General features: G+C 43.4%; 1 protein-coding gene across 2 annotated transcripts in view; it reads left to right on the plus strand.

Moving 5' to 3' along the window:
• The window catches only part of LOC106594924 (ubiquitin carboxyl-terminal hydrolase 7), a 73,499-nt gene that overhangs the window by 20,280 nt on the left and 35,367 nt on the right, over positions 1-17,852 (plus strand). For both annotated transcript variants that reach the window (XM_045715934.1, XM_045715935.1), the window contains exons 3-8: positions 478-676; positions 2,079-2,217; positions 2,305-2,393; positions 4,859-4,967; positions 6,112-6,242; positions 7,230-7,284. In XM_045715934.1, coding sequence (XP_045571890.1) covers positions 478-676; positions 2,079-2,217; positions 2,305-2,393; positions 4,859-4,967; positions 6,112-6,242; positions 7,230-7,284 — 722 coding nt within the window. The remainder of the gene's footprint in view (positions 1-477; positions 677-2,078; positions 2,218-2,304; positions 2,394-4,858; positions 4,968-6,111; positions 6,243-7,229; positions 7,285-17,852) is intronic.

Genomic DNA, 17,852 nt, shown 5'->3' on the forward strand with positions numbered 1-17,852 from the left:
CACACAATGATGGATACACACACACACACACACTGATGGATACACACATACACACACACACACACACACACACACACACACACACACACACACGATGGATACACACACACACACACACACACACACACACACACACTGATGGACACACACACACACACACACTGATGGACACACACACACACACACACACTGATGGAACACACACACACACACACACACACACTGATGGATACACACACACACACACACACACACCGATGGGGACACACACACACACACACACACACCGATGGACAACACACACACACACACACACACACACACACACACACACACACTGATGGATACACACACACACACACTGATGGATACACACACACACACACTGATGGATACACACACACACACACACACACCAATGGACACACACACACACTGATGGACACACACACTGACCCTCCTCTCCTGTGTATCTAGATACCAGCTGGCGGTCGGAGGCGACATGTCGTTTTGTGGTGGAGAGGTTCAGCCGGCTGAGTGAGTCTGTTCTCAGCCCGTCCTGCTTCGTCAGGAACCTGCCCTGGAAGATCATGGTGATGCCTCGCTTCTACCCAGACCGGCCGCACCAGAAGAGTGTTGGCTTCTTCCTGCAGTGCAACGCAGACTCCGACTCCACGTAACTCACATGATACACACACACACACACACACACACACACACACACACACACACACACACACACACACACACACACTCGGGGACCAACACCTTAATCATTAGGCCCTTAGTGCACACACACACAGCATGCAGGCAGAGACCCTGATCCACACACACAGCATGCAGGCAGAGACCCTGATCCACACACACAGCATGCAGGCAGAGACCCTGATCCACACACACAGCATGCAGGCAGAGACCCTGATCCACACACACAGCATGCAGGCAGAGACCCTGATCCACACACACAGCATGCAGGCAGAGACCCTGATCCACACACACAGCATGCAGGCAGAGACCCTGATCCACACACACAGCATGCAGGCAGAGACCCTGATCCACACACACAGCATGCAGGCAGAGACCCTGATCCACACACACAGCATGCAGGCAGAGACCCTGATCCACACACACAGCATGCAGGCAGAGACCCTGATCCACACACACAGCATGCAGGCAGAGACCCTGATCCACACACACAGCATGCAGGCAGAGACCCTGATCCACACACACACAGAGAGAAACACAGCATTGCTTCATTTCTCTTAGGCCCTGTTTCTAGCGACTACCTCATGGTATATGTATCCTGCTGACTCCATGGACGTCACATGATACAGACAGACGTCATGGGTGGGATCTGAACCCCGGCCTCCTGCTGGGGAAACCAACTTAACCGTTCATTAGGACAAGACATTTCATCTTGGGTCCAGGGTGGTGCTGTTTTTGAAGTTGTAGGCTGGGTGACGTGAACTCATCACGAGAGCATGAGTCCGACTCACCCCCGCCACACACACACGATTACTTTCCACATCAGACTTTTTATTTAGACTTTTTAAGTGGAAACACTGCCTTAGCTCGTGTGTGGTGTAACATTTAAATGTGTCCCCCTGGTGTAACGTGTGAATGTGTCACCCTGCTAGGTCCTGGTCGTGCCATGCTGAAGTAGTTTCCTGGTGTAATGTGTAAATGTGTCCCCCTGCTAGGTCCTGGTTATGTCATGCTGAAGTAGTTTCCTGGTGTAACGTGTAAATGTGTCCCCCTGCTAGGTCCTGGTCGTGCCATGCTGAAGTAGTTTCCTGGTGTAATGTGTAAATGTGTCCCCCTGCTAGGTCCTGGTTATGTCATGCTGAAGTAGTTTCCTGGTGTAACGTGTAAATGTGTCCCCCTGCTAGGTCCTGGTCATGTCATGCTGAAGTAGTTTCCTGGTGTAATGTGTAAATGTGTCCCCCTGCTAGGTCCTGGTCATGTCATGCTGAAGTAGTTTCCTGGTGTAACATGTAAATGTGTCCCCCTGCTAGGTCCTGGTCATGTCATGCTGAAGTAGTTTCCTGGTGTAACGTGTAAATGTGTCCCCCTGCTAGGTCCTGGTCGTGCCATGCTCAGGCCATGCTGAAGATCATCAACTATAAGGACGATGAGAAGTCGTTCAGCCGCAGAATCAGCCACCTCTTCTTCCACAAGGAAAACGACTGGGGCTTCTCTAACTTTATGTCCTGGAGCGTGAGTACCACACACACCGGGATACACTGGTGTATATACACACACGACAGACACAGCCAACATAATTTTCCTCCGGTGTGTTTTCAGGATGTGACTGATCCAGAGAGAGGCTTTGTGGAGGATGATAAAGTCTCCTTTGAAGTCTATGTGCAGGCGGACGCTCCTCACGGAGTGGCGTGAGTCTTGATTCCTCACTTCTCTCCTTCACTCTTCTATCTCACCTGCTCTCTTTCTCTCTCTCTCCTTCACTCTTCTATCTCACCTGCTCTCTTTCTCTCTCTCTCCTTCACTCTTCTATCTCACCTGCTCTCTTCTCTCTCTCTCCTTCACTCTTCTATCTCACCTGCTCTTTCTCTCTCTCTCCTTCACTCTTCTATCTCACCTGCTCTCTTCTCTCTCTCTCCTTCACTCTTCTATCTCACCTGCTCTTTCTCTCTCTCTCCTTCACTCTTCTATCTCACCTGCTCTCTTCTCTCTCTCTCCTTCACTCTTCTATCTCACCTGCTCTCTTCTCTCTCTCTCTCCTTCACTCTTCTATCTCACCTGCTCTCTTCTCTCTCTCTCTCCTTCACTCTTCTATCTCACCTGCTCTCTTTCTCTCTCTCTCCTTCACTCTTCTATCTCACCTGCTCTCTTTCTCTCTCTCTCTCCTTCACTCTTCTATCTCACCTGCTCTCTTCTCTCTCTCTCTCCTTCACTCTTCTATCTCACCTGCTCTCTTTCTCTCTCTCTCTCCTTCACTCTTCTATCTCACCTGCTCTCTTTCTCTCTCTCTCTCCTTCACTCTTCTATCTCACCTGCTCTCTTTCTCTCTCTCTCTCTCCTTCACTCTTCTATCTCACCTGCTCTCTTTCTCTCTCTCTCTCCTTCACTCTTCTATCTCACCTGCTCTCTTCTCTCTCTCTCCTTCACTCTTCTATCTCACCTGCTCTCTTCTCTCTCTCTCCTTTTCGTTCCCTTTTTGCTGTCCTCTCTCGCCTCTGTGTTTTGGGACCATTGGCCAGTTCACCAGATGTTTGGAATAACGAGAACACTATCTTGAACCTGTTCTATTTAGCGGTGTCTTGAATTAAAACTATCTTATTAAAATCTTGATTTTAAGAATGTTTAATTTCTAGTGACCTGACCATAGATCCTGTGATCCTGACATCAGTGTGTGGTTGTAAACTTACCCCTGTGTCCCAGTGTAGTAGGGTTAACCCAGGGCTGGTGGGCAATTCCAGTCCTTGAGGGCCTGATTTGGTGTCACAGTTTTGCCCCAGCTAACACACCTGATCATGATCTTCAGTTTATAATGTAATTTTATTAATCAGCTGTGTTTGCTAGGGATGGAGAAAAAGCGTGACACCAATCAGGTTCTCGAGGGCCTGGAGTTACCCACCCCTGGTTTAGAGCAGGGCTGTCCAACCCTCTTCCTGGAGTTACCCACCCCTTGGTTTAGAGCAGGGCTGTCCAACCCTCTTCCTGGAGTTACCCACCCCTGGTTTAGAGCAGGGCTGTCCAACCCTCTTCCTGGAGTTACCCACCCCTGGTTTAGAGCAGGGCTGTCCAACCCTCTTCCTGGAGTTACCCACCCCTGGTTTAGAGCAGGGCTGTCCAACCCTCTTCCTGGAGTTACCCACCCCTGGTTTAGAGCAGGGCTGTCCAACCCTCTTCCTGGAGTTACCCACCCCTGGTTTAGAGCAGGGCTGTCCAACCCTCTTCCTGGAGTTACCCACCCCTGGTTTAGAGCAGGGCTGTCCAACCCTCTTCCTGGAGTTACCCACCCCTGGTTTAGAGCAGGGCTGTCCAACCCTCTTCCTGGAGTTACCCACCCCTGGTTTAGAGCAGGGCTGTCCAACCCCTCTTCCTGGAGTTACCCACCCCTGGTTTAGAGCAGGGCTGTCCAACCCTCTTCCTGGAGTTACCCACCCCTGGTTTAGAGCAGGGCTGTCCAACCCTCTTCCTGGAGTTACCCACCCCTGGTTTAGAGCAGGGCTGTCCAACCCTCTTCCTGGAGTTACCCACCCCTTGGTTTAGAGCAGGGCTGTCCAACCCTCTTCCTGGAGTTACCCACCCCTGGTTTAGAGCAGGGCTGTCCAACCCTCTTCCTGGAGTTAACCACCCCTGGTTTAGAGCAGGGCTGTCCAACCCTCTTCCTGGAGTTACCCACCCCTGGTTTAGAGCAGGGCTGCCCAACCCTCTTCCTGGAGTTACCCACCCCTGGTTTAGAGCAGGGCTGTCCAACCCTCTTCCTGGAGTTAACCACCCCTGGTTTAGAGCAGGGCTGTCCAACCCTCTTCCTGGAGTTAACCACCCCTGGTTTAGAGCAGGGCTGTCCAACCCTCTTCCTGGAGTTAACCACCCTTGGTTTAGAGCAGGGCTGTCCAACCCTCTTCCTGGAGTTACCCACCCCCTGGTTTAGAGCAGGGCTGTCCAACCCTCTTCCTGGAGTTACCCACCCCTGGTTTAGAGCAGGGCTGTCCTGTGTGTGTGTGTGTGTGTGTGTGTGTGTGTGTGTGTGTGTGTGTGTGTGTGTGTGTGTGTGTGTGTGTGTGTGTGTGTGTGTGTGTGTGTGTGTGTGTGTGTGTGTGTGTGTGTGTGTGTGTGTGTGTGTGTGTGTGTAGTTGGGTTAACCCATTTCTGTCCTGTCTGTGTGCAGGTGGGACTCAAAGAAACACACCGGCTACGTGGGTCTGAAGAACCAGGGAGCGACATGTTATATGAACAGCCTCCTACAGACCCTGTTCTTCACCAACCAGCTACGGAGGGTCAGTGAGACAACTAACTACCACTCTGTCATACTACGCTCAAGTGTGTGTAACACCCCTCTCCTCTGTGCCTACCAGGCGGTGTTTATGATATCTATACAGGGAGGCGACTCTTTTGGGAGAGTGTGTGAATGTTTGTGTGTCTAACCTCTCTCTCACCTCTACCAGGCGGTGTATATGATATCTATACAGGGAGGCGACTCTTTAGAGAGAGTGTGTGAATGTTTGTGTGTCTAACCCCACCTCTCTCCTCTACCAGGCGGTGTACATGATGCCTACAGAGGGAGATGACTCGTCTAAGAGTGTTTGTGTGTCTAACCCCACCTCTCTCCTCTACCAGGCGGTGTACATGATGCCTACAGAGGGAGATGACTGGTCTAAGAGTGTTTGTGTGTCTAACCCCACCTCTCTCTCTACCAGGCGGTGTACATGATGCCTACAGAGGGAGATGACTCGTCTAAGAGTGTTTGTGTGTCTAACCCCACCTCTCTCCTCTACCAGGCGGTGTACATGATGCCTACAGAGGGAGATGACTCGTCTAAGAGTGTTTGTGTGTCTAACCCCACCTCTCTCCTCTACCAGGCGGTGTACATGATGCCTACAGAGGGAGATGACTGGTCTAAGAGTGTTTGTGTGTCTAACCCCACCTCTCTCTCTACCAGGCGGTGTACATGATGCCTACAGAGGGAGATGACTCGTCTAAGAGTGTTTGTGTGTCTAACCCCACCTCTCTCCTCTACCAGGCGGTGTACATGATGCCTACAGAGGGAGATGACTGGTCTAAGAGTGTTTGTGTGTCTAACCCCACCTCTCTCTCTACCAGGCGGTGTACATGATGCCTACAGAGGGAGATGACTCGTCTAAGAGTGTTTGTGTGTCTAACCCCACCTCTCTCCTCTACCAGGCGGTGTACATGATGCCTACAGAGGGAGATGACTCGTCTAAGAGTGTTTGTGTGTCTAACCCCACCTCTCTCTCTACCAGGCAGTGTACATGATGCCTACAGAGGGAGATGACTCGTCTAAGAGTGTTTGTGTGTCTAACCCCACCTCTCTCTCTACCAGGCGGTGTACATGATGCCTACAGAGGGAGATGACTCGTCTAAGAGTGTTTGTGTGTCTAACCCCACCTCTCTCTCTACCAGGCGGTGTACATGATGCCTACAGAGGGAGATGACTCGTCTAAGAGTGTTCCGCTGGCTCTACAGAGGGTTTTCTATGAGCTGCAGCACAGCGACAAGCCCGTCGGCACCAAGAAACTCACCAAGTCCTTTGGGTAGGTGCCAGGACCCCTCAGCTAGCAACGCTGCAGGAGGAAAGAGATGATTGATTGATTAATCAATGAGACTGGAAGGGACTACCTGATTTTGTCTGAGAAACGATTGTTTTCATTTTCCATTGCTAAATGTTTTGCATCGGTGTGCACTAATGAATAGTGATGGACCCTGGTAATAAGTCACATTGTCCTGATCAAGTGACGCTTTGCATCATGTTCCATTATGGGTCAGTGTTTAAAACATGGTGGTTTTGTGACAGTAGTTGACAGATTGTGAATGTGTTGTTTAAAACATGGTGGCATTGTGACAGTTGACAGATTGTCAATGTGTTGTTTAAAACATGGTGGCATTGTGACAGTTGACAGATTGTCAATGTGTTGTTTAAAACATGGCGGTATTGTGAATGTGTTGTTTAAAACATGGTGGTACTGTGACTGAAGTTGACAGTGAATGTGTTGTTTAAAACATGGTGGTACTGTGACTGAAGTTGACAGTGAATGTGTTGTTTAAAACATGGTGGTACTGTGACTGAAGTTGACAGTGAATGTGTTGTTTAAAACATGGTGGTACTGTGACTGAAGTTGACAGTGAATGTGTTGTTTAAAACATGGTGGTACTGTGACTGAAGTTGACAGTGAATGTGTTGTTTAAAAAAACATGGTGGTACTGTGACAGTAGTTGACAGTGAATGTGTTGTTTAAAACATGGTGGTACTGTGACTGAAGTTGACAGTGAATGTGTTGTTTAAAACATGGTGGTACTGTGACTGAAGTTGACAGTGAATGTGTTGTTTAAAACATGGTGGTACTGTGACTGAAGTTGACAGTGAATGTGTTGTTTAAAACATGGTGGTACTGTGACTGAAGTTGACAGTGAATGTGTTGTTTAAAACATGGTGGTACTGTGACTGAAGTTGACAGTGAATGTGTTGTTTAAAACATGGTGGTACTGTGACAGTAGTTGATAACGTGTTGTTTTCTGTGTAGGTGGGAGACGTTAGACAGCTTCATGCAACACGACGTTCAGGAGCTCTGCAGAGTGGTGAGTAGTTGTTCTGTGTTCGTTCAGTAGTGTGTGTATTCAGGGCTCTAAATTAAAACATGTTGGTTGCACCACATGAAATTTAGGAGCACCAGACCAGATCTTAAGTTTTGTTTGTGTGTATTTTTCTTTAGGTTTTGTATACCGGCTGAAAATACAATATTTTTGGTTATTGAAGAGATATTTCACAGCGGTTTAGATGGTACAATTATTCTCTACACTATACATTGCTTGTTTGGTCACAAACTGAAATTAGGCGAGCTATTTGAATTTTAGCCACCAGGAAATGTTGGAGCGATTTCTGCACATTGGACCTTCAAATTGATTGAGATACAGCCTATGTTGGGCCTATATGAATTCTAGCTACTTTTGAAGCACATGTTGAGACCTAGAAACTAATATGTAACACTGTAAATACATTAGTTTATTATAAAAGCTAAACATTTGATGAAAAATACATGCCATTGAAATTACAAAGTCATTTGTGGAAAATGAGGTTTCTACGTTGTGTAAAAGCACAATTTTCCTATTGAGAAGCGTTACATTATAAATGGTACACTGTCTCTTTAAAAATAAATCTGGTTTGATGATGACATGCAAGATGTCTGTCATTACGATGATCCTTGATCTCCTGACGAAGCTTTACCTGTCTATCTGTGTCCCCAGATGTCTGGATATACTAAAGTTACCAGGTTATTAACCAGCTAGCCAATGACCTAACATGACTGAACGGCGTGTAAACAGATGGTTAACGATGTCGATGCACACGTCCTTTTAGAATGGTCCGTGATGTGGTTTATGAATGTTAAATGCGGTTCCCGGCAATCCGCTATAGGAAGATTCAAATGCTTCTAGTCAGATCTTTTGACCTGGTTGGGTTAGAACCAAGATGTTTTCTCTGTAGTAATGGGTCAGATCTTTTGACCTGGTTGGGTTAGAACCAAGATGTTTTCTCTGTAGTAATGGGTCAGATCTTTTGACCTGGTTGGGTTAGAACCAAGATGTTTTCTCTGTAGTAATGGGTCAGATCTTTTGACCTGGTTGGGTTAGAACCAAGATGTTTTCTCTGTAGTAATGGGTCAGATCTTTTGACCTGGTTGGGTTAGAACCAAGATGTTTTCTCTGTAGTAATGGTGCAACCATGACGCTGATGAATGTGCACTGATTTGTTTCTGTAAGGCATCAGAAACACTGGTACAGCCAAGCCTTATTACTACTACAACTATTATCAGGAAGATCATTTTCATAGTCACACAGTGCTCCCAAAATAAAACTGCTGCTCACACAGCAAAATATTGTCACATATGTGACCGTGTTGGTCGCACTGTTTGTTTTCTTTCGTGTGTGTGTGTGTGTGTGTGTGTGTGTGTGTGTGTGTGTGTGTGTGTTCAAATCTAATTTTCTTTGTCACGTGCCGAGTACCACAGGTGTTGAGCTTAGCGTGAAATGGTTACTTCCAAGGCCTTCACCAACAAGGCAGAGATGTAAAGAATGATCTAAAGGAAAGATGGTAACGAGGCTGTATACAAGGAGTACCAGTGTGCAGGGGTACCAGGTAGTTGAGGTAATAATGAGACTATAAGGAGTACCAGTACTGAGTCAATGTGCAGGGGTACCAGGTAATAATGAGACTATAAGGAGTACCAGTACTGAGTCAATGTGCAGGGGTACCAGGTAGTTGAGGTAATAATGAGACTATAAGGAGTACCAGTACTGAGTCAATGTGCAGGGGTACCAGGTAGTTGAGGTAATAATGAGACTATAAGGAGTACCAGTACTGAGTCAATGTGCAGGGGTACCAGGTAGTTGAGGTAATAATGAGACTATAAGGAGTACCAGTACTGAGTCAATGTGCAGGGGTACCAGGTAGTTGAGGTAATAATGAGAATATAAGGAGTACCAGTACTGAGTCAATGTGCAGGGGTACCAGGTAGTTGAGGTAATAATGAGAATATAAGGAGTACCAGTACTGAGTCAATGTGCAGGGGTACCAGGTAGTTGAGGTAATAATGAGACTATAAGGAGTACCAGTACTGAGTCAATGTGCAGGGGTACCAGGTAGTTGAGGTATTAATGAGACTATAAGGAGTACCAGTACTGAGTCAATGTGCAGGGGTACCAGGTAGTTGAGGTAATAATGAGACTATAAGGAGTACCAGTACTGAGTCAATGTGCAGGGGTACCAGGTAGTTGAGGTAATAATGAGACTATAAGGAGTACCAGTACTGAGTCAATGTGCAGGGGTACCAGGTAGTTGAGGTAATAATGAGACTATAAGGTGTACCAGTACTGAGTCAATGTGCAGGGGTACCAGGTAGTTGAGGTAATAATGAGACTATAAGGAGTACCAGTACTGAGTCAATGTGCAGGGGTACAAGGTAGTTGAGGTAATAATGAGACTATAAGGAGTACCAGTACTGAGTCAATGTGCAGGGGTACCAGGTAGTTGAGGTAATAATGAGACTATAAGGAGTACCAGTACTGAGTCAATGTGCAGGGGTACCAGGTAGTTGAGGTAATAATGAGACTATAAGGAGTACCAGTACTGAATCAATGTGCAGGGGTACCAGGTAGTTGAGGTAATAATGAGACTATAAGGAGTACCAGTACTGAGTCAATGTGCAGGGGTACCAGGTAGTTGAGGTAATAATGAGACTATAAGGAGTACCAGTACTGAATCAATGTGCAGGGGTACCAGGTAGTTGAGGTAATAATGAGACTATAAGGAGTACCAGTACTGAGTCAATGTGCAGGGGTACCAGGTAGTTGAGGTAATAATGAGACTATAAGGAGTACCAGTACTGAGTCAATGTGCAGGGGTACCAGGTAGTTGAGGTAATAATGAGACTATAAGGAGTACCAGTACTGAGTCAATGTGCAGGGGTACCAGGTAGTTGAGGTAATAATGAGAATATAAGGAGTACCAGTACTGAGTCAATGTGCAGGGGTACCAGGTAGTTGAGGTAATAATGAGACTATAAGGAGTACCAGTACTGAGTCAATGTGCAGGGGTACCAGGTAGTTGAGGTAATAATGAGACTATAAGGAGTACCAGTACTGAGTCAATGTGCAGGGGTACAAGGTATTTGAGGTAATAATGAGACTATAAGGAGTACCAGTACTGAGTCAATGTGCAGGGGTACCAGGTAGTTGAGGTAATAATGAGAATATAAGGAGTACCAGTACTGAGTCAATGTACAGGGGTACCAGGTAGTTGAGGTAATAATTAAACTATAAGGAGTACCAGTACTGAGTCAATGTGCAGGGGTACCAGGTAGTTGAGGTAATATGTAGGTAGGGGTACCAGGTAGTTGAGGTAATATAATGTTGGTAGGGGTACCAGGTAGTTGGAGGTAATATAATGTAGGTAGGGGTACCAGGTAGTTGAGGTAATATGTAGGTAGGGGTACCAGGTAGTTGAGGTAATATAATGTAGGTAGGGGTACCAGGTAGTTGTAGGTAATATAATGTAGGTAGGGGTACCAGGTAGTTGAGGTAATATGTAGGTAGGGGTACCAGGTAGTTGAGGTAATATGTAGGTAGGGGTACCAGGTAGTTGTAGGTAATATAATGTAGGTAGGGGTACCAGGTAGTTGAGGTAATATGTAGGTAGGGGTACCAGGTAGTTGAGGTAATATAATGTAGGTAGGGGTACCAGGTAGTTGTAGGTAATATAATGTAGGTAGGGGTACCAGGTAGTTGAGGTAATATGTAGGTAGGGGTACCAGGTAGTTGTAGGTAATATAATGTAGGTAGGGGTACCAGGTAGTTGAGGTAATATGTAGGTAGGGGTACCAGGTAGTTGAGGTAATATGTAGGTAGGGGTACCAGGTAGTTGTAGGTAATATAATGTAGGTAGGGGTACCAGGTAGTTGAGGTAATATGTAGGTAGGGGTACCAGGTAGTTGAGGTAATATAATGTAGGTAGGGGTACCAGGTAGTTGAGGTAATATAATGTAGGTAGGGGTACCAGGTAGTTGAGGTAATATAATGTAGGTAGGGGTACCAGGTAGTTGTAGGTAATATAATGTAGGTAGGGGTACCAGGTAGTTGAGGTAATATAATGTAGGTAGGGGTACCAGGTAGTTGAGGTAATATAATGTAGGTAGGGGTACCAGGTAGTTGAGGTAATATGTAGGTAGGGGTACCAGGTAGTTGTAGGTAATATAATGTAGGTAGGGGTACCAGGTAGTTGAGGTAATATGTAGGTAGGGGTACCAGGTAGTTGAGGTAATATGTAGGTATTGGTAAAGGTGACTAGGCCATCAGGATAGATAAGAGAAGCAGCAGCGTGTGTGTGTGTGGCGTCAATGTGTGTGTGTCCCGTGTGTGTGTGTTAGAGTGTCAGTGTCGAATGTGCGGTTAGAGTCCAGTGAGTGTACATCGAGCCGGTGCAAGAGGCAAGGTAGCCCTTTGGTGAACTGGTCCGGGTAGCCCTTTGGTGAACTGGTCCGGGTAGCCCTTTGGTGAACTGGTCCGGGTAGCCCTTTGGTGAACTGGTCCGGGTAGCCCTTTGGTGAACTGGTCCGGGTAGCCCTTTGGTGAACTGGTCCGGGTAGCCCTTTGGTGAACTGGTCCGGGTAGCCCTTTGGTGAACTGGTCCGGGTAGCCCTTTGGTGAACTGGTCCGGGTAGCCCTTTGGTGAACTGGTCCGGGTAGCCCTTTGGTGAACTGGTCCGGGTAGCCCTTTGGTGAACTGGTCCGGGTAGCCCTTTGGTGAAATGTTCAGGAGTCTTATGGCTTGGGGCTAAAAGCTGTTTAGGAGCCTTTTGGTCACAGACTCAGGACCCACTTGCCATGCGGTGGTCTATGACGGGTGCTTGGAGTCCTAGAAAATGTTTAGGGCCATCCGTATGGCGGTGATGCAACCAGTCAGGATGCTCTCAATGGTGCAGCTGTAGAACTTTTTGAGGATCTGAGGTCCCATGCCATGTTTGTTAAATAACATGTGTATGTGTTCCTTCCCAGAGTATGTGAGCGGAGTTGAATGGTTGAAATCCCGCTCATCACTCACCTCTCTGGCGCCCCATGGTCCTTTCCTCACAGGGAAAAAAACAATCATCGCTCCAAATTCGCTCCGTTCATTAAAATCATAATTTAACCAGCAGCCATCTATTTTTGTGTCTACCTGAACCTACCATTTGGGTTTTGAAGTATTGAAACCAAACCATATGGATTTGAATGATAAGATTTATAATAAACAGAAGCGCACATCATTTCAAATAGGCTACATGTCATATTAAACAGCATATAAACACTCTGAATAGGCTACATGTCATATTAAACACCATATAAACACTCTGAATAGGCTACATGTCATATTAAACACCATATAAACACTCTGAATAGGCTACATGTCATATTAAACACCATATAAACACTCTGAATAGGCTACATGTCATATTAAACACCATATAAACACTCTGAATAGACTACATGTCATATTAAACAGCATATAAACACTCTGAATAGACTACATGTCATATTAAACAGCATATAAACACTCTGAATAGACTACATGTCATATTAAACAGCATATAAACACTCTGAATAGACTACATGTCATATTAAACAGCATATAAACACTCTGAATAGACTACATGTCATATTAAACAGCATATAAACACTCTGAATAGGCTACATGTCATATTAAACAGCATATAAACACTCTGAATAGGCTACATGTCATATTAAACACCATATAAACACTCTGAATAGACTACATGTCATATTAAACAGCATATAAACACTCTGAATAGACTACATGTCATATTAAACACCATATAAACACTCTGAATAGGCTACATGTCATATTAAACACCATATAAACACTCTGAATAGGCTACATGTCATATTAAACACCATATAAACACTGAATAGACTACATGTCATATTAAACAGCATATAAACACTCTGAATAGACTACATGTCATATTAAACAGCATATAAACACTCTGAATAGACTACATGTCATATTAAACACCATATAAACACTCTGAATAGAATACATGTCATATTAAACAGCATATAAACACTCTGAATAGGCTACATGTCATATTAAACAGCATATAAACACTCTGAATAGACTACATGTCATATTAAACAACATATAAACACTCTGAATAGGCTACATGTCATATTAAACACCATATAAACACTCTGAATAGGCTACATGTCATATTAAACAGCATATAAACACTCTGAATAGACTACACGTCATATTAAACACCATATAAACACTCTGAATAGGCTACATGTCATATTAAACACCATATAAACACTCTGAATAGGCTACATGTCATATTAAACAGCATATAAACACTCTGAATAGGCTACATGTCATATTAAACAGCATATAAACACTCTGAATAGACTACATGTCATATTAAACAGCATATAAACACTCTGAATAGACTACATGTCATATTAAACAGCATATAAACACTCTGAATAGACTACATGTCATATTAAACAGCATATAAACACTCTGAATAGGCTACATGTCATATTAAACACCATATAAACACTCTGAATAGACTACATGTCATATTAAACACCATATAAACACTCTGAATAGACTACATGTCATATTAAACAGCATATAAACACTCTGAATAGGCTACATGTCATATTAAACAGCATATAAACACTCTGAATAGACTACATGTCATATTAAACACCATATAAACACTCTGAATAGACTACATGTCATATTAAACAGCATATAAACACTCTGAATAGGATACATGTCATATTAAACAGCATATAAACACTCTGAATAGGATACATGTCATATTAAACACCATATAAACACTCTGAATAGGCTACATGTCATATTAAACAGCATATAAACACTCTGAATAGGCTACATGTCATATTAAACAGCATATAAACACTCTGAATAGGCTACATGTCATATTAAACAGCATATAAACACTCTGAATAGGCTACATGTCATATTAAACACCATATAAACACTCTGAATAGACTACATGTCATATTAAACAGCATATAAACACTCTGAATAGGCTACATGTCATATTAAACACCATATAAACACTCTGAATAGGCTACATGTCATATTAAACACCATATAAACACTGAATAGACTACATGTCATATTAAACAGCATATAAACACTCTGAATAGACTACATGTCATATTAAACAGCATATAAACACTCTGAATAGACTACATGTCATATTAAACACCATATAAACACTCTGAATAGAATACATGTCATATTAAACAGCATATAAACACTCTGAATAGACTACATGTCATATTAAACACCATATAAACACTCTGAATAGACTACATGTCATATTAAACAGCATATAAACACTCTGAATAGGATACATGTCATATTAAACAGCATATAAACACTCTGAATAGGATACATGTCATATTAAACACCATATCAAATCAAATCAAATCAAATCAAATCAAATTTATTTTTATATAGCCCTTCGTACATCAGCTGATATTCTCAAAGTGCTGTACAGAAACCCAGCCTAAAACCCCAAACAGCAAGCAAAGCATGTGAAAGAAGCACGGTGGCTAGGAAAAACTCCCTAGGAAAAACTCCCTAGAAAGGCCAAAAACCTAGGAAGAAACCTAGAGAGGAACCAGGCTATGAGGGGTGGCCAGTCCTCTTCTGGCTGTGCAGGGTGGATATTAAAACAGAACATGGTCAAAATGTTAAAATGTTAAAATGTTCATAAATGACCAGCATGGTCAAATAATAATAATCATAGTAGTTGTCGAGGGTGCAACAAGCACGTCCGGTGAACAGGTCAGGGTTCCATAGCCGCAGGCAGAACAGTTGAAACTGGAGCAGCAGCACGGCCAGGTGGACTGGGGACAGCAAGGAGTCATCATACCAGGTAGTCCTGAGGCATGGTCCTAGGGCTCAGGTCCTCCGAGAGAAAGACAGAAAGAGAGAAAGAGAGAATTAGAGAGAGCATATTTAAATACACACAGGACACCGGATAAGACAAGAGAAATACTCCAGATGTAACAGACTGACCCTAGCCCCCGACACATAAACTACTGCAGCATAAATACTGGAGGCTGAGACAGGAGGGATCAGAAGACACTGTGGCCCCATCCGATGATACCCCGGACAGGGCCAAACAGGCAGGATATAACCCCACCCACTTTGCCAAAGCACAGCCCCACACCACTAGAGGGATGTCTCCAACCACCAACTTACCGTCCTAAGACAAGGCCGAGTATAGCCCACAACGATCTCCGCCATGGCACAACCCAAGGGGGGGGCGCCAACCCAGACAGGAAGACCACGTCAGTGACTCAACCCACTCAAGTGACGCACCCCTCCCATGGACGGCATGGAAGAACACCAGTAGGCCAGTGACTCAGCCTCTGTAAAAGGGTTAGAGGCAGAGAATCCCAGTGGAAAGAGGGGAACCGGCAAGGCAGAGACAGCAAGGGCGGTTCGTTGCTCCAGCCTTTCCGTTCACCTTCACACTCCTGGGCCAGACTATACTTAATCATAGGACCTACTGAAGAGATAAGTCTTCAGTAAAGACTTAAAGGTTGAGACTGAGTCTGCGTCTCTCACATTGGTAGGCAGACCATTCCATAAAAATGGAGCTCTATAGGAGAAAGCCCTACCTCCAGCCGTTTGCTTAGAAATTCTAGGGACAATTAGGAGGCCTGCGTCTTGTGACCGTAGCGTACGTGTAGGTATGTACGGCAGGACCAAATCGGAAAGATAGGTAGGAGCAAGCCCATGTAATGCTTTGTAGGTTAGCAGTAAAACCTTGTAAAACACTCTGAATAGGCTACATGTCGTTAAACAGCATATAAACACTCTGAATAGAATACATGTCATATTAAACACCATATAAACACTCTGAATAGACTACATGTCATATTAAACAGCATATAAACACTCTGAATAGGCTACATGTCATATTAAACAGCATATAAACACTCTGAATAGGCTACATGTCATATTAAACAGCATATAAACACTCTGAATAGGCTACATGTCATATTAAACAGCATATAAACACTCTGAATAGGCTACATGTCATATTAAACACCATATAAACACTCTGAATAGACTACATGTCATATTAAACAGCATATAAACACTCTGAATAGGCTACATGTCATATTAAACACCATATAAACACTCTGAATAGGCTACATGTCATATTAAACACCATATAAACACTCTGAATAGACTACATGTCATATTAAACAGCATATAAACACTCTGAATAGACTACATGTCATATTAAACACCATATAAACACTCTGAATAGGCTACATGTCATATTAAACACCATATAAACACTCTGAATAGGCTACATGTCATATTAAACACCATATAAACACTGAATAGACTACATGTCATATTAAACAGCATATAAACACTCTGAATAGACTACATGTCATATTAAACAGCATATAAACACTCTGAATAGACTACATGTCATATTAAACACCATATAAACACTCTGAATAGAATACATGTCATATTAAACAGCATATAAACACTCTGAATAGGCTACATGTCATATTAAACAGCATATAAACACTCTGAATAGACTACATGTCATATTAAACAACATATAAACACTCTGAATAGGCTACATGTCATATTAAACACCATATAAACACTCTGAATAGGCTACATGTCATATTAAACACCATATAAACACTCTGAATAGACTACACGTCATATTAAACACCATATAAACACTCTGAATAGGCTACATGTCATATTAAACACCATATAAACACTCTGAATAGGCTACATGTCATATTAAACAGCATAATAAACACTCTGAATAGGCTACATGTCATATTAAACAGTATATAAACACTCTGAATAGACTACATGTCATATTAAACAGCATATAAACACTCTGAATAGACTACATGTCATATTAAACAGCATATAAACACTCTGAATAGACTACATGTCATATTAAACAGCATATAAACACTCTGAATAGGCTACATGTCATATTAAACACCATATAAACACTCTGAATAGACTACATGTCATATTAAACACCATATAAACACTCTGAATAGACTACATGTCATATTAAACAGCATATAAACACTCTGAATAGGCTACATGTCATATTAAACAGCATATAAACACTCTGAATAGACTACATGTCATATTAAACACCATATAAACACTCTGAATAGACTACATGTCATATTAAACAGCATATAAACACTCTGAATAGGATACATGTCATATTAAACAGCATATAAACACTCTGAATAGGATACATGTCATATTAAACACCATATAAACACTCTGAATAGGCTACATGTCGTTAAACAGCATATAAACACTCTGAATAGAATACATGTCATATTAAACACCATATAAACACTCTGAATAGACTACATGTCATATTAAACAGCATATAAACACTCTGAATAGGCTACATGTCATATTAAACAGCATATAAACACTCTGAATAGGCTACATGTCATATTAAACAGCATATAAACACTCTGAATAGGATACATGTCATATTAAACAGCATATAAACACTCTGAATAGGCTA

Source organism: Salmo salar, chromosome ssa03, assembly GCF_905237065.1.
Source record: "Salmo salar chromosome ssa03, Ssal_v3.1, whole genome shotgun sequence".
NCBI lineage: Eukaryota > Metazoa > Chordata > Actinopteri > Salmoniformes > Salmonidae > Salmo > Salmo salar.